The sequence below is a fragment of the Sciurus carolinensis genome, chromosome 4 (assembly GCF_902686445.1).
Source record: "Sciurus carolinensis chromosome 4, mSciCar1.2, whole genome shotgun sequence".
NCBI classification, from domain to species: domain Eukaryota; kingdom Metazoa; phylum Chordata; class Mammalia; order Rodentia; family Sciuridae; genus Sciurus; species Sciurus carolinensis.
This window is the reverse complement of record NC_062216.1, coordinates 105,033,281-105,047,441: the sequence shown is the minus strand read 5'-3', so window position 1 is coordinate 105,047,441 and position 14,161 is coordinate 105,033,281. Positions and strand designations below refer to the sequence as shown.

At 37.2% G+C, this 14,161-nt stretch overlaps 1 protein-coding gene across 4 annotated transcripts in view; it reads right to left on the bottom strand.

The window, feature by feature from the left end:
- Positions 1-14,161, bottom strand: part of Tmem117 (transmembrane protein 117) — a 476,419-nt gene that overhangs the window by 10,220 nt on the left and 452,038 nt on the right. For all 4 annotated transcript variants that reach the window (XM_047551639.1, XM_047551640.1, XM_047551642.1 and 1 more), the window contains one exon: positions 2,357-2,486. In XM_047551639.1, the coding sequence (XP_047407595.1) occupies positions 2,357-2,486 (130 nt within the window). The remainder of the gene's footprint in view (positions 1-2,356; positions 2,487-14,161) is intronic.

Genomic DNA, 14,161 nt, shown 5'->3' with positions numbered 1-14,161 from the left:
ACTACTGTCTTAAAAGGTGAGATAAAGTAGAAGGCCCTTCAGGACTAGATTCTATTCCGTAGTGACATCTGCACCTTGCCAACTTCTTCAACTGATTCACATAAAGGAGGTAATAAGAGAAATAGAGCACAATGAGAGGGAAAGAGTTCTTTCTTCAGCCTACATTCCCAGGAATTTCGATAGTGGGTCTATGGATGCGAGTGAATGAACTGGATTTACCACAAATTAGAGTTAATGGTGGAATCCTCCATGGCAAAGCCCTCACCTACCCTACTTTATTTTGAATTTAAACTCCAGAATCTTCAAAGCCCTTTCCAGCAGATCCAAGTAATAATTATTTTCATGGCCAATTTCATGGAGACATTCTGGACTCATCTGTGGCTTCTACATCAAAGAGGAGTACTTTGAAATGATCACTGTCACTTGGGGAAGTCTTATCCCCTGACCATTTCATTAGGGATGGAGCCCAGTGGTCCATATAAGGGTCTATCAGTGATTTGGCTATGTTTCCACCTTCTGCAAAACTTAGTTATGTGCAATCTCCATTACAAAAATTTAAGTAGTTTTTCTTCCTTTATAGTTTTTAGAAAATAATACTGGGGGTGGGGCAAAGGTTTGAAGTCATGTGTCTGCTTCCCTCTAAATGTATCATGGGCTTTACTTCAATGTTAATATCACTGGAGCTTCAGGGAGTCCTGTGTGCATAGCCCCCTTCCAAGGCACTTCAGATGATTTTTTGATATAGTTTTGTATTCATCTTTTCAAGTAAAGCATTCAAAATTGTGTAAACATTGCTCATTACAAATCCTGAATCTCCCCCCTTCATAAAAGGAGAGTTCAAAATATTTTTTTACTAATGAGTTCTTTGTTTTCTTTCACTTTTTTCCCCTGAACCCAATGCACTTAAGCAGTATATTTTTGACAGGCATTCTGATAGTCAGAGACAATATTAGCACAGTGATAGCCTGGGACAAGAGCTGGTAGCTAGAACAGATGGTCCAGGCAAAAGCCCACCCAAAGGGATATGCTGATGCCATGTGTATGATAGCTGTTTTAGAAGTCCGGGAGGGTAGCATGCTGCAGAGATTAAGTGGGGTCTCAGAAACCACACTATGTGACCTGAACTCAAATTGATTGATTTACCCAGTGAATTTAATAGATGGGACTCATTCATTTTGAATAGGAAAAGAAACCTGCTGCATCTTCCCTATTCATGAGCTCATTCTCCAATTTAGGAAGGTCGCCTCATGCTCAAAGCAAAAAACAGCCTCCAAGCTGGGAAGCAAAGGTTTTCTGCAGTGCTCAGATGTTAAGGTTTTCTGTGCTTGGGCTATTTTTATTCGGCAGCACAGACGGTAGTGTAAGCACAGATTTCTTCAGCAGTTTTTATTATAGCAGCTGTGGGATCCTAGGCCATTGTCCTTAAAACACACACGCCTTCATTCCCTGCATTTGAACAGCTTGGGAGCTAATGCCAATTTATCTGTGATAATTCAGCTGTCTGCTTCTTGTTATAAGGAAAAAGAGGTATAAAATGTAACTCCAGGAAGTCCTTTTTTCCAGATGAGAATGACTAAGATGTCATGAAAGAATATTATAACATTGTTATTTTAGTCATTTCAAAAGCAGGAAATACTTAAAAATGAAATACTCTGGGGGTCTACAAGAGAATCACTTAGGACAAACCCATACTTGGACATAGTAGTCTAACAAAATGAACAGGTGAGTGTCCTAACTCCATAAGGCCATGTGAACTGACTGGAGCATTGGAATCCCATTGTGTTGATCTTGGTAGAAAATGAGGAAGTTTTAATGTTGAAAATGTATACAAAACATTATGAGGAAAGAAATACCCAATGAGCAAGATCAAAGCCACGTGTACATGGAGAGTGGAAGAAGTGTTATCTGTACCTAAGATGTGTCCTCCCCTTTCCATAATCATATACTGAAATGCTTCCATGGCTACCTGACAGGGGTCTGTACTCCCCTGTTCTATTTGACTCCAAGAAGGAATATATGCCAGTTATTGCAATTGGAACCTGAGTAGATGTGACATATTTCTTTCTCAGGCCAAGGTGGTTAAACAACAGGTAAGCCTTAATCATCTTCCCTAGTCATTTATCCTCATCTGCCTGTTGGATGTTAACACTGAAATTGTCAAGGCCATCAGTAGCCTAAGTCCCAGATTGATGGTGTTCAGTCCCCAAGCCAACATGAACCACCTTAAAATAAAAAAAATAAATTTTAAAAAAATGAGAGATAAAATTGAATTTGTGCCTTTCAAATGTTTTGGTAGCTTGTTTACAGCAAACACTGGATAGGACACAATCAAATGGAGTTCAGTTATATAACATACCTGTTATGTGAATGCGGTATTCTTCCTTGAAGATTTTCTGGAAAAAAGGAATCTTGAATTGCATGTGAGGAGTGTGCAAACCAGGGAGGTTTACATCAACATCTCCCATGAAATGGGGGAATTCCCAGTCCTGTCGGAGAAAATCAACATAAAATCATATTTGTGATTTGTTTCATTCCCAAGTAGCAAAAACTTCCACAACTGACTTCTTAAAAGTACTCATTTTAAAATCATTTAAATGCAGCCAGCTGTCAGATGTATCAGTTTCATTCTGTGATGGTTATTTTATGTACATGAGGTAGCAGTATGCATTCAAAATCAAAATTAAGTCATAACTTAGATCCTTAGATTTTCTCTTTAATGTAGTAATAAGAAACTAACACAGGAATGATTTACATCTATATGTGTTTATCTCTTGCATTCTGGAAAACTGATCTTACATTTTTAGAGGAAGGAAGTGATCTGTATTTAATAAATTCAAATAAATTTGTTATATTTTGTTTTGCTATTTTTCAAAAATATGAACCCCTTAATAACATGTGTTGTAGAAAAAGGCAAAGTAAAGAGGATTTCATTCACTTACCCACGTTCTTCAACTTATACCATGGGGCTTTTATTAATTATCTCTGCTAGCAACTGTTCAGAATGTACAATACTAAAGACTCCTGTCCTAATATCTTGGAATTCAGATCAATTTGAGCCAAAAGATGGAGGACCTGTCATGATGGCATGAGAGACCAACATGGAACTAATTCCCACACTGACATTAGTTATTTCCTCCTTGCTAAGGCAAAATCAAACCAAATGACCCTCTTACTCAGAAGGAAGAGAAATAGGTGCAAATCAGTATAGTTTTAGGTATCTCACCTGCTCTTGGTTTTCAGATAGCAGCACCAAATTAAAGTTCATAATGAGTATGTGAATAAATAATATACTAAATTTGAAGAAACATTTGACATAGATTCACAGGGATTAATACACACAATTCTGCTTTAATAACTAAATTATCATGAAATCATCAGTGCTATATTTAATTACTATTTTTAACCAACATGAATATGAAACTCATGAACAAAATACTAATTTGAAACTGCAAATCTATTAGCTCAATGCAAAATAGTTAAATTTATCCAAACTTCTACCTGTGTAGTTGACAGAAGTTTGTTAATAGTACTGCCTGAACTATTTAGGAGTTTCCATGTCCATTCCACCTCCCTCTCTGCTAAGCAAGCTAGCTAAAAGTGAATAAACCTTGAAGGAAGGAGACTATGTGAGTGGAGTAACCAGAAAAGCCTTCATTGTCTATCAGGAATCATTTCAAGCTGATAATAATAATAAAAAAATAAGTACACAGGAAAAAAAAATGAATCAACGTAGTATCATCTTCTCTATCAGGGTGTGTGTAAATCTCATGCTGGTCTCACCTACCCTCCTCTTTCAGATACCAGTAGCAAATAAGACAATTGGAAAGTTCAGAAAACCCAAAGCACTAGGCTTTGTGAATTTGGAATATTTTGATCTAAAACATTAGTAGAAAATGGATTGGTAATGGTACCTGTGGACTATTTCTAAAGCTGTACAATAGCATTTGCCTTTCTTTTTTCCCTCACTAATACCATCTTTGCTCTCTCTGTGCTACTTGCAAAAAAAATGATATTAAATTTAGGCTTTTGTTAAAATATAACTGATGAAAACATATGCTTGGAAAAGAAAATGACTTGTAACTAGAATATCTTTCAGTTGCCCTGGATAAATGACACCTCATTATCAATACAGCAATTCTCTTTTTATTTCTTGGCTTAGGGAAAAGAATATTTCTTGGTGGTAATTGGGCCATTGTATTTAGATTTGACTTCTTTTTAGAAGGGCATTTCTGGGATGCTCCCATTTGGTTTTTTCTTCTGTGAAACTGAACTTTTTCTACTGGGTGTGAAATTGGTTTTGGTTTGAGAGCAATCTCTAGAGATTTCTTGTGGACTGTGATCAAAACTCCATTCACTAAAAAATGGTTTCTCAATTATTTCCCACCTATACTTGGAGATAGAAAGAAGAGTCAAGGAAGTGGGGAGTAGAGGGAAAAGTGAGAAGTAAAAGTCTTGGTGTTTACGTGGAAGATGACCTTACTTTTGGGATTTTTAAAAGAAGATCAGGGAAGGGAATCAGTGGCAGGGGCTAGGGATTAAGATCTGAGAAAAATAGCAGGTGCCATATAAGAAAATTTTTTCAAAAGAGCCTAAGCAAAAGCAAAAAAGATGATGTCTTACTCATACAGTCTCACAAATCCACTCCTTATATTTTATTTTTTATAATGATCATATTTTGCTTTATCAAAACTCTTAATCTCCTAACTCCCTGCCTCCAATCTTTCCTTCCGTTACTCCAATTGTTGCATTTCAATTCCTATTCTACATATCTCTTCAGATTCAATATTCTTGAATCAGTGTAAACTCTGTCCTAATTTGACTTGAGGTGGGATGGTAAGAATTGCTACCATTTTTCATAACATTTAGAGTGCATCTTAATGGAAAATGGGTGTCTGAGGCTAGTGAAACTATGTTCTTTATTTAAAGAAGGCAGAAAAAGGAGAAGGATGGTATTCTGAGCCTTTCTAGGTTTCAGTCTCTTCATCTGCAGATTGTTCTTGAAAATATCAACCTCATGGGGTTTTTAGGATGATGAGGTGAGGCCTAAACAGAGTGGAAAGCCATGGAAATGGCCAATATGCATAGTTAATTTCCTAGCATGATTCCAAAGTCAGGTTTATTCTGAGAGTAAAGCAGAGGAAGCTGATCTGTTTTCTAAGGGTCACATGTTGGTGGTTTTAAGATCTAAAGGATAGAAAGAAAGTTAACATCTTTTTGCTCATCCCTTGCACAGCACTCCCCGCTACCATGCCTCTGGCTGAGACTTTGGGCCAGAGCTGAAACCCACTCTGGTCACTGCCCTGCGGAGGAGCACCTCCCTCAGAGGTATGTAAGAGTGACCTCATGAGGAAGACTTTAGTGTTTCCTGGTGCAATGTGAGTCACACTGTGGTGACCTGCAGAAATAATCGTGGGAGGTCTAAATGGTGCAGAGAAGGACTTCTATGTATACAGGAGAGTGAGTCAGCAACATGTGTAACCAGAGGTTGAGGAAACCCATAGACATTTGTGTTATAAATTATTGAGCACTCGCAATGTTCTAATATCATCCTAAGTTGTTCTTATTGTGTGTGTGTGTGTGTGTGAATTTAAATTCCACATCTATCTATCTACACACATATTTAAAATGATCCTAAAAGCTTGATATTATTGACACATTTCCCTCAGTTTTATTGAGGTATAGTGTACAAATAAGAACTATATGTCCTTAAGGTAACAATGTGATGTTTTGATATCTGTATACATCATGAATTAACTTCCATAATCAAACTAATTAGTATATCCATCCACAGATGGAAATTTGCCTCAGAGAAGTAATTTGTCCAAAGTGGAATAGATGTCATGCAGCAGAGTCCAAATTTTTTCTGGTTCCAAAGAACCCATACTTTTTTCCAGGCCAAGCTGTCTCTAACCATGAAAAATAACATTATTTTCTGTTTTTAATTCACAACTAGAATTATATTTACCTGCTTTGCATTCTGAATGAGAAGCACCAATGATCCCCTACAGCTCTCACTAAGAACCAATGTCATAAGGGTTTTAAACTTTCTCCCTCCAACTCCAGAGGGTTGCCATTTATCTGACCCTAATATAAACAAAAAGACCCACTTTAACTCTCCATAGAACAACTGCCCAGGGGCTGTTGGATTCTGTCAGATTGCCATGAAGCGGGGGGTTTGACCCTGAGATTGTCTTGGCATCATAAATATGGGTGCATAGCCAATTTCACACACAGGTTCAATATGTTTATGTTATGAGAATCATGGCTTCCTTTCCTTCTGCATAAGTGTAAGAATACATATTTTGAATACAAGACAAAGTACTTATTAGGAGAATGATAAGCAAGATGTGTTCAGTTACTAAGCCCAGGGTAGACAGGCCCATCTTGGAAATGCACACTATGAAATGTTCATTTATTTTTTTCTTCAAGAAGTGCTTAGCAATTCAAAGTCTTTTTACTGTTCTTTGCTATTAAATCCAGCAATAACTGGCAGAAGTCTATCAGATTTGTGGTTCAGTGGTGTGAGAATTATTTAGTCACGAGGTATTTTGCTATTCTGGTTCTCATCAGTTCCTGATGATGTCCACAGTGTGAACAGACTACTAGCTTTGCATCTGCTTCATATATGAGAAATAGTTAATTTTCATTCAGATGGGCATATTTCCATATAAAAATAAATGAGCAGTGTCATGATGTATATCCAATCTTATTTCTTACATACTATGGTTTACTTCTGCCTATGGCAATAAAAAGCAGCTACTGATCCCTATTATTTGTGGCCCACATTTGGACAGAATTTCAGAACAATGTTAAGTACATAAGCAAACCAGTCTCAGGACATCCTGGATCCATCATTTCCCAGTGCTTTCTCATTACAATCCATGCCTCAGGGTCAAGGAAAAGAACTTGGTACTATTCAGAGGAACTCGAGCTTGAAACCAACACTGTTTTGAATTCCCTGACTAGCATTCAATTTCCCAAATCAAATGAAGAGACCTCAATTCTATTTAGGAAAGTATTTGATGATGAAAATGTAATAACACTGATTACTCTATCCTGCAAAACTAAAGCCATAGTATCAGAACAGAAGTTATATTTTCTGGGTTAAAGATTAGCCACCTGTTTTTTGAGAAAAGGAAGAAAGAAATTAGATTTTAATGAAAAGTCGATAGCTCTTTAGAATTGAATTGACAATAGATTATTAAATATTACTAAAAATATCAGAATTTTTCAACATAATTTACATATCTCCTCTTTATAGACATTACATTATTAAATTTCAAATTATTTCAAAAGTCAACTTTATAGATATATTTCTTCCCTTCTTTATTAATCTCTATTCCACCATACTTTAGAACTGAATTTAGATCCCTTAATATCAGAACATTTTGCCAAAGATCTTCCCAGCTTGAAAAGTGTCCTTAGCTTTTCCACGCTTAGCAGTGTCCTAGCAACAGGATTTTAGATGACAGTGAGCAGTGGTGGCCTGAAGAATTGTACTTAGGCTTTGGGTGATATTTTTGTTTCTTATTAAGAGACTAGAGTGCCTGATTTCTTCCAGCAAGTCTGTGCTTCTTCTAATTGGCAAAGTTGCCATAGTATTATTTGGGTGAATTAATCCTTGGAAGTCCTGACATACAGTAGGTTTTGTTATTTATTTGTTTATTGCCTGTCTCCCTCACTGGAATGTAAGCTCCAGGGAGCTTAGAGGAATATTTTCCCGTTTTTTTTTTTTTTTTTCTACTGCTGTGTTTCCCATACCTTAAATAGGGCTCAGCATAGAACAAGAACTCAAATATTTGTTAATTGATGAATGGAGTGCTCTGACAGTCATACTAAATCCCTTTTGGGTTTCATGTAAATGGAAACATAGATGAATTTAGTTAAACAGAAACAACACAATAAAAACTTGTTTTTGAAAATAAATATTACACATCACCTAAGATCTATTATTATGAAGAAATTTGTTGTCTTTTTTTTTTTCTTTATTAACCAGGTATACTGGAATTGTATGGAAAGTGACAAAAAGTCTGCACCATTTGCCAAAGATCACAAAAGAAAGAAGAGAATGGATCATTAGAGCAAAGGGCAAGCATAAATATTGTGAGTTGAGTCACTGAATGTTTGGGAAGTTGTTTAAAAATGTGTGTTGGGGGATGAAGGGGGGGCCCCCTTTCAGTTGCCATTTGCAAATAAGCTCATGAGTTATGTGCTACCAAGTTGTAGAACAGGGATAAGAATATAAAGGAGTATGTGATTTGGAAAGGATGGAGGGATGGCTTCCCACAGGGATGACAGGAGGAGCAGTGTTAAGTCAGGGTGGGATGCAAGATTCACCTGGTAGATGTGAAGGTGTTCAAGAGAGGCCACACGAGGACATTTCTTGAAGACCTTTGACATCGACCCTTTTCTCATACATTATATTTTGATTTTCTCTTAATATTCACTATTGTTTTTCCCCTGATAAGCAAATCCATTCTATAGCCTTTTGTAGTTTTCTTTTAGAAGGTCCAGAGGTTATATAAAAAATGTATAACCTTTGGGGGGAAAGTCTTGACTTTCTGGTTGAAGTAGACTTTTGTCAACTAGTAGTAAAGATGGCAGACCTCATTTATCACTAAAACAAATTGAAGCTGAACTGTAAACCCTTACTCAAAATGTTTTAAAGAACTCTACTCATTCATGTATTTCTGTGTATCCTGAAAAGATCTCAGTATTATTGTGACCTAAAATGCAATTTATATTAAGTGTTTATTTTTCAGTGTCATATATTTTCTTCATCAATATTGTTTTTTACTCACAAGAGCCAAGATGAATTTTCCTGGCTAATTTTGAAGACAACATTTACCAGTGAGATATAAGTGTTAATTTAGTGCCTATGTAAAAAAACAAATAAGTCAACCCCAGAGCAGATCTGAAACTAAGTACAGTCTATTACTTTTTAGAGAACTAGCCTAAAGGCTATGCCAAGGTAGCAGTGAGTTTTTAAAAAGAAGTTTCATTACATCTAGACACCTGAAAGCATCATTCCTTTAAACACCAAGATGGAAACGTGTCTGATGAAATGCACTGAGCCTCATGTTCAGATGTCCTGCCTTGGCAGACTGATGTGATGAAGGACAAAATAAAAGTCAGTCTTATAAGTGTTTACAACTAATGGAAATGCATCATGTGGCATCCAGGAATAATGTAAAATCAATACCCCTTACTAGGGCACTACAGTTCACCAGTACAGAAGGCAAGAGTGCTCAACATCTTAAAGACTCCCATAAAAGCAGGAGGGAGCAAGCCTTTGGCTATTAAGAGTTACTGATCACTAAAGTTAGTGCAAAGTCTAAAGAATGCTCAGTACTGGGTCATTTTAGATAGTCTCCAATTTGATCTCTGAGCACTTTTTAAGAAGAAAAAATGTTAAATATATAATAAATTAACATGTATTTTACTCAAAAAAGAATTCCTCTTATAAGTCTAGTTAAAGAAATCTAGTTAAAGAAAGTTATCAACACATTTTTGTGTTCTTTTTCAGACACCGGCTGCAGCATGATAGCACACATCTCCTTCTTATTCTGTGCTTTGTTGTATTTGCACATTTGGTACAAAGTGCCACTGCTCTACTAGTGTCTGTTCTGGCTCTACAATGGTCACATTCAATTGTCTGAATGACTAATTTCTTCTATGGGCTATTTAGGAAAATTAATTGCATACTGTCAAAAGAGTAGATATTATTGTCCTTCATAAATTCTTTATGTAATATTGAGGTCATTTTTCTCCATGAAAAAATAATGATAATGGATATCAGTGGAAAAATGTGATTCAATATATAAATGCCCATCTCACAAACAATGGAGAGAGTATGAAGTTGATCTAAATGTCAGATGGGTGGTAGAAATAAACGGCCTTTAAAGTTTCTTATAGAGGTTTAATTTCTATTATTTTTTCAGGATTTTCTAATGGATCATATATTCTAGTTGGGGACACAGACCAGTCTGTCAGCAAATGAGAATATAACATGATGTCAAATAGTGATAAATGTTCTGAAGTGAGGCAGGAGAGGGATGGCAAGCAGTGAGCTGTCATGGGTGCTATTTTAAATGGTCAAATGTAAATGTATCTAAGGGTGATCTTTCTAAAGAGTACTGGTTCATATGAAGAGAAAGCCCTGTAAAGCTGTGGTGGAGGATAATATCCGCCAGCACAAAGGCCCTGAAGTATAAAGGCATTATGGTTTGAATGTGAGGTGTTCCCCAAAGATCATTGTGAGACAACGCAGGAAGATTCAGAGGAAAAATGACTGGGTTGTGAGTCTTACCCTAATCAGTGAATGAATCCCTGAGGGGATTGATTGAAGAGGTAGGGTGTGGCTGGAGGAGGTGGGAATTGGGGCATGGCCATGGAGTATATATATCGTTTATATCTGGAGAGTGAGTTTCTCTCTGCTTCCTGATCACCATGCTGTGAGCTGCTTCCTTCTGCCACACTCCCCCGTCATGATGTTCTGCCTCAACTCGAGCCCTGAGAAATGGAGCCAGCCCTCTGTGGACTAAGACCTCTGAAACTATGATCCCTCAAATAAACTTTTCCTCCTTTAAAATTGTTCTGGTCAGATCTTTTAGTCACAGCATTGAAAAAGCTGACTAAAACAGAAGGGATGGGACCTTTCTGTGCTCAAGAAGCAGGAAGGTCAGAATGGTTATGGGAATGTGGGTGATGTGGAGAGTGGTAGGAGGAATACAGTCCACCCAGGAGACTGCTGCGGTAGTTCAGGTGTGAAATGATGTTGATAAAACAAGGACAACCAGATGGTCAGGTCAAGATGCATTTTGGAGTTATTACAACTGGTAAATTGCAATGGCGTTTATGGCAAGGAGGAGGATGGAGGATCAATTCGCTTTCAGAAAATGGGGAAGTGGGTAAGAAATTTAGATAGCTATTCAGAATATTCTGATATGGAAAACTTAATAGGTATCTAAGATGGTTTGAATCGCTCCTCTAAACCTCATGCTGAAATTTAATTGTCATTGTAACAGTATGAAGATATGGGGCCTATAAAAAGTGATTAATGGAGTAATGTCATTGTTATGCACTTAATTGCCCTTCTGTCATGTTATGATGTAGCACAAAGACACATCCCAGAGGCTGGTACCATGTTTTTGAACTTTCTAGGACCATGAGTGTTATGGTTTGGATGTGAGGTGTCCCCCAAAAGCTCATGTGTGAGACAATGCAAAAAGGTTTAGAGGAGAAATGATTGAGCAATGGGAACCTTAACCCAATCAGTGAATTAGTCGCCTGACTGGATTAACTGAGTGGTAACTGAAGGCAGGTAGCATGTGGCTGGAGAAGGTGGGTCACTGGGGGGTGTGCCCTTGGGGTATATATGTTGTATTTGCTGAGTCGAGTCTTTCTCTGCTTCCTGATCATCATGTGAGTTGCTTTGCTCCACCACTCTCTTCTGCCATGGTGTTTTGCCTTACCTCAAGCTCTAAGGAATGTAGTCAGCTGTCTCTGGCATGAGACCTCTGAAACTGTGAGTCTTTAAATAAACTTTTCCTTTTCTAAAACTGTTTGTCAGGTCTTTTAGTCACAGAAGTGAAAAAGCTGACTAAAACAATGAGTCAAATAAACTTCCATTGCTTATAAATTACTAAGTCTGTGGTATTCTGTGATATCAGCAGAAAAGGCTAATCCAACATCCAAGTTGAAGTATTATGTAGGTAGTTGGGAAGTCAAGGAAGAGGCTGAGCCTGGTGATACTGATGTGAAGCAACAAGTATATCTATTGATTTAAGGTCACAGAACTGGATAAAATCACTTAGAAAGGGAATATAGAAAACCAAAAGTAGAGATGCAGGGACCTTGCACTGAGTCACTTCAGCATTTAGAATCTGGAAGAGAAAACAATAAAGTAACCTGAAAAGAATAGTCATGTCCTAGAAGCCAGGATTTAAAAAAAAAAAAAAAAAATGTTTCAAGCAGGAAGGAATGATTAACTTTCAATTGTAGCTGAAGGTTTGAGGAAAAATAGGACTGAATATTAATTAGTAGATTTGGCAGTATGAGTGTCATTGGTCTTAACAAGACCTCTGTGCTCCAGAGAAAGTAAAAGTGAAGGACAAAAATATGATAGGAGTTCGTTGAAAAGAAAATGAAATCAGAAGTATAGTCGACTGGAGAAAGGACAGTCTTTTTAATAGATGGTGCTGGGAAAATTAAGTATACACCCTCAGAAGATGAAATCAGAGCCCTATCTCTCACCAGTTATGAAAATTCAGTTAAAATGGATTAAAGACTGACATAAGACCCAAAACAACGAAACTACTAGAAGAAAACCTGGGAGAAGTGTTTCAGGAAATTGGAATGGGCAAGGATTCCCCCCCCTTTGGATGAGATCCTAAAACACAGAAAACAAAAATTAACATAGACAAGTGGAATTATATCAAACTAAATAGCTTCTGCATAGCAAAGTAAATAATCACTGTAGTGAACAGACAATGTAAGATTGGGTCAAAGTATTTGCAAACTTCATCTGATGAGGGGTTAATATTCAGAATTTATAAGGAACTCCCAAAACTCCATAGCAAAAAAGCAAGTAACTCAATAAGATGGTGCACAAATGGCCAACAGGTATATTAAAAACTAAATGTTCAACGTCACAGATTTTCAGAGAAATACAGGTTAAAACCAAAATGAAATATCATCTTATTCTAGTAAGAACGGGCCAATTATGAAAAAGAGAAGATAACAAGTGCTGGTGAGGATATAAAGAAAAAGAACCCCTTGCACACTACTGGGGACAATACAATGGAAAATAATCTGGAGGTTCCTAATGAAACTATAAATAGAACCACCATATGATCCAGTGACCCTCTCCTGGGTATATATTCAAAGTAAATACAATCAGTATGTCAAACAGATACGGTACTCTCATGTTTATTGCAGCACTAGTTGCAACAGTCAAGAAATGGAAACAACATAAGTGTTCTCAGCTTGTGAACAGATAAAGAGACTGTGCTGCATAAACACAATGGAATACTATTCAGCCACAAAAAGAATGAAATCCTGTCATTTGTGACACCTTGGATGGAACTGGAGATAAGTGAAATGAGCCTGGCATAGAAAGACAAGCACCACATGATCTCACTTATATGTGGATCTAAAAGCATTGATCTCATACAAGTTGAGAGTTGAATAGTAGTTACCAGAGGTTGGGAAGGAGAGGGAAAGAGGAAGGGCAAAATATGATCAGTTGGTACTAAGCTACAGTTAGGAATAAGAAGTTCTGGTGTGTTCTTGGACCACAGGATGACTATAGATACTAATGTCTGTAGGTCTGTACAACTGCTGTGTATCTCAGAAAGCTAGAAAAAATGTTTTGAATGTTTTTGTTAAAAACATTGTGATCACACAGTGTATACATGCATTGAACTATTACATGGCACCACATTACTGTAGATGTTCAGAGACGGGTTTGCTGAGGGTGAGGACGAACAATGCCTACCCTACCTAACCTTACCCTGCGCGCTTACCCAGGCATCGGAGATCAAGCTCTGAAGGCATAGATCTAATTTTATTTAGGGTTGCACAGGACATATATAGACACAATTAACATGCTTGTTAAAGTATAACAGAGTCAACCTATAGGTAAACTATACGTTGAGGGTCCAGGTAGGGTAAACAAACCAAGCATGCCTAAGCAATTCTGCCCAGCAACAGGTCTGAGACAAAGGACTGGGGGAATGGCAAGCTCCTGCACACAGCATGAGGCAAGGCAGCACATGTCAGAACGAGGTCTCCCCTTAGCTCAAACTCAGCCTCAACAGCTACAAAGACCTTCACTCCATGGCGAGTCTTTACCATGACCTCAGTTTCTCTGTTCAGACTGTTTGGCTTACTTAGACCATGGTGTCAGTGACTGCTGTCAGATAAGCTTGAGGAATGTTCCCTACACATTACTATGTACAATTTTCATGTTTTTATGTATAAGTATTAATTTAAATAAAATAATGTATACTGAAATAAAAAAATTAAATAGTAGTGCCAATACATATAGAACTTTTAGGAGCTTTGCTGTAAGTTGGAATAGGTTAAAAAGGAAGTCATTGAGGAGAGACCATGATTAAGTTAGTTTCAGACGATTTCCTTAGTAGAAAATAGGTGAATT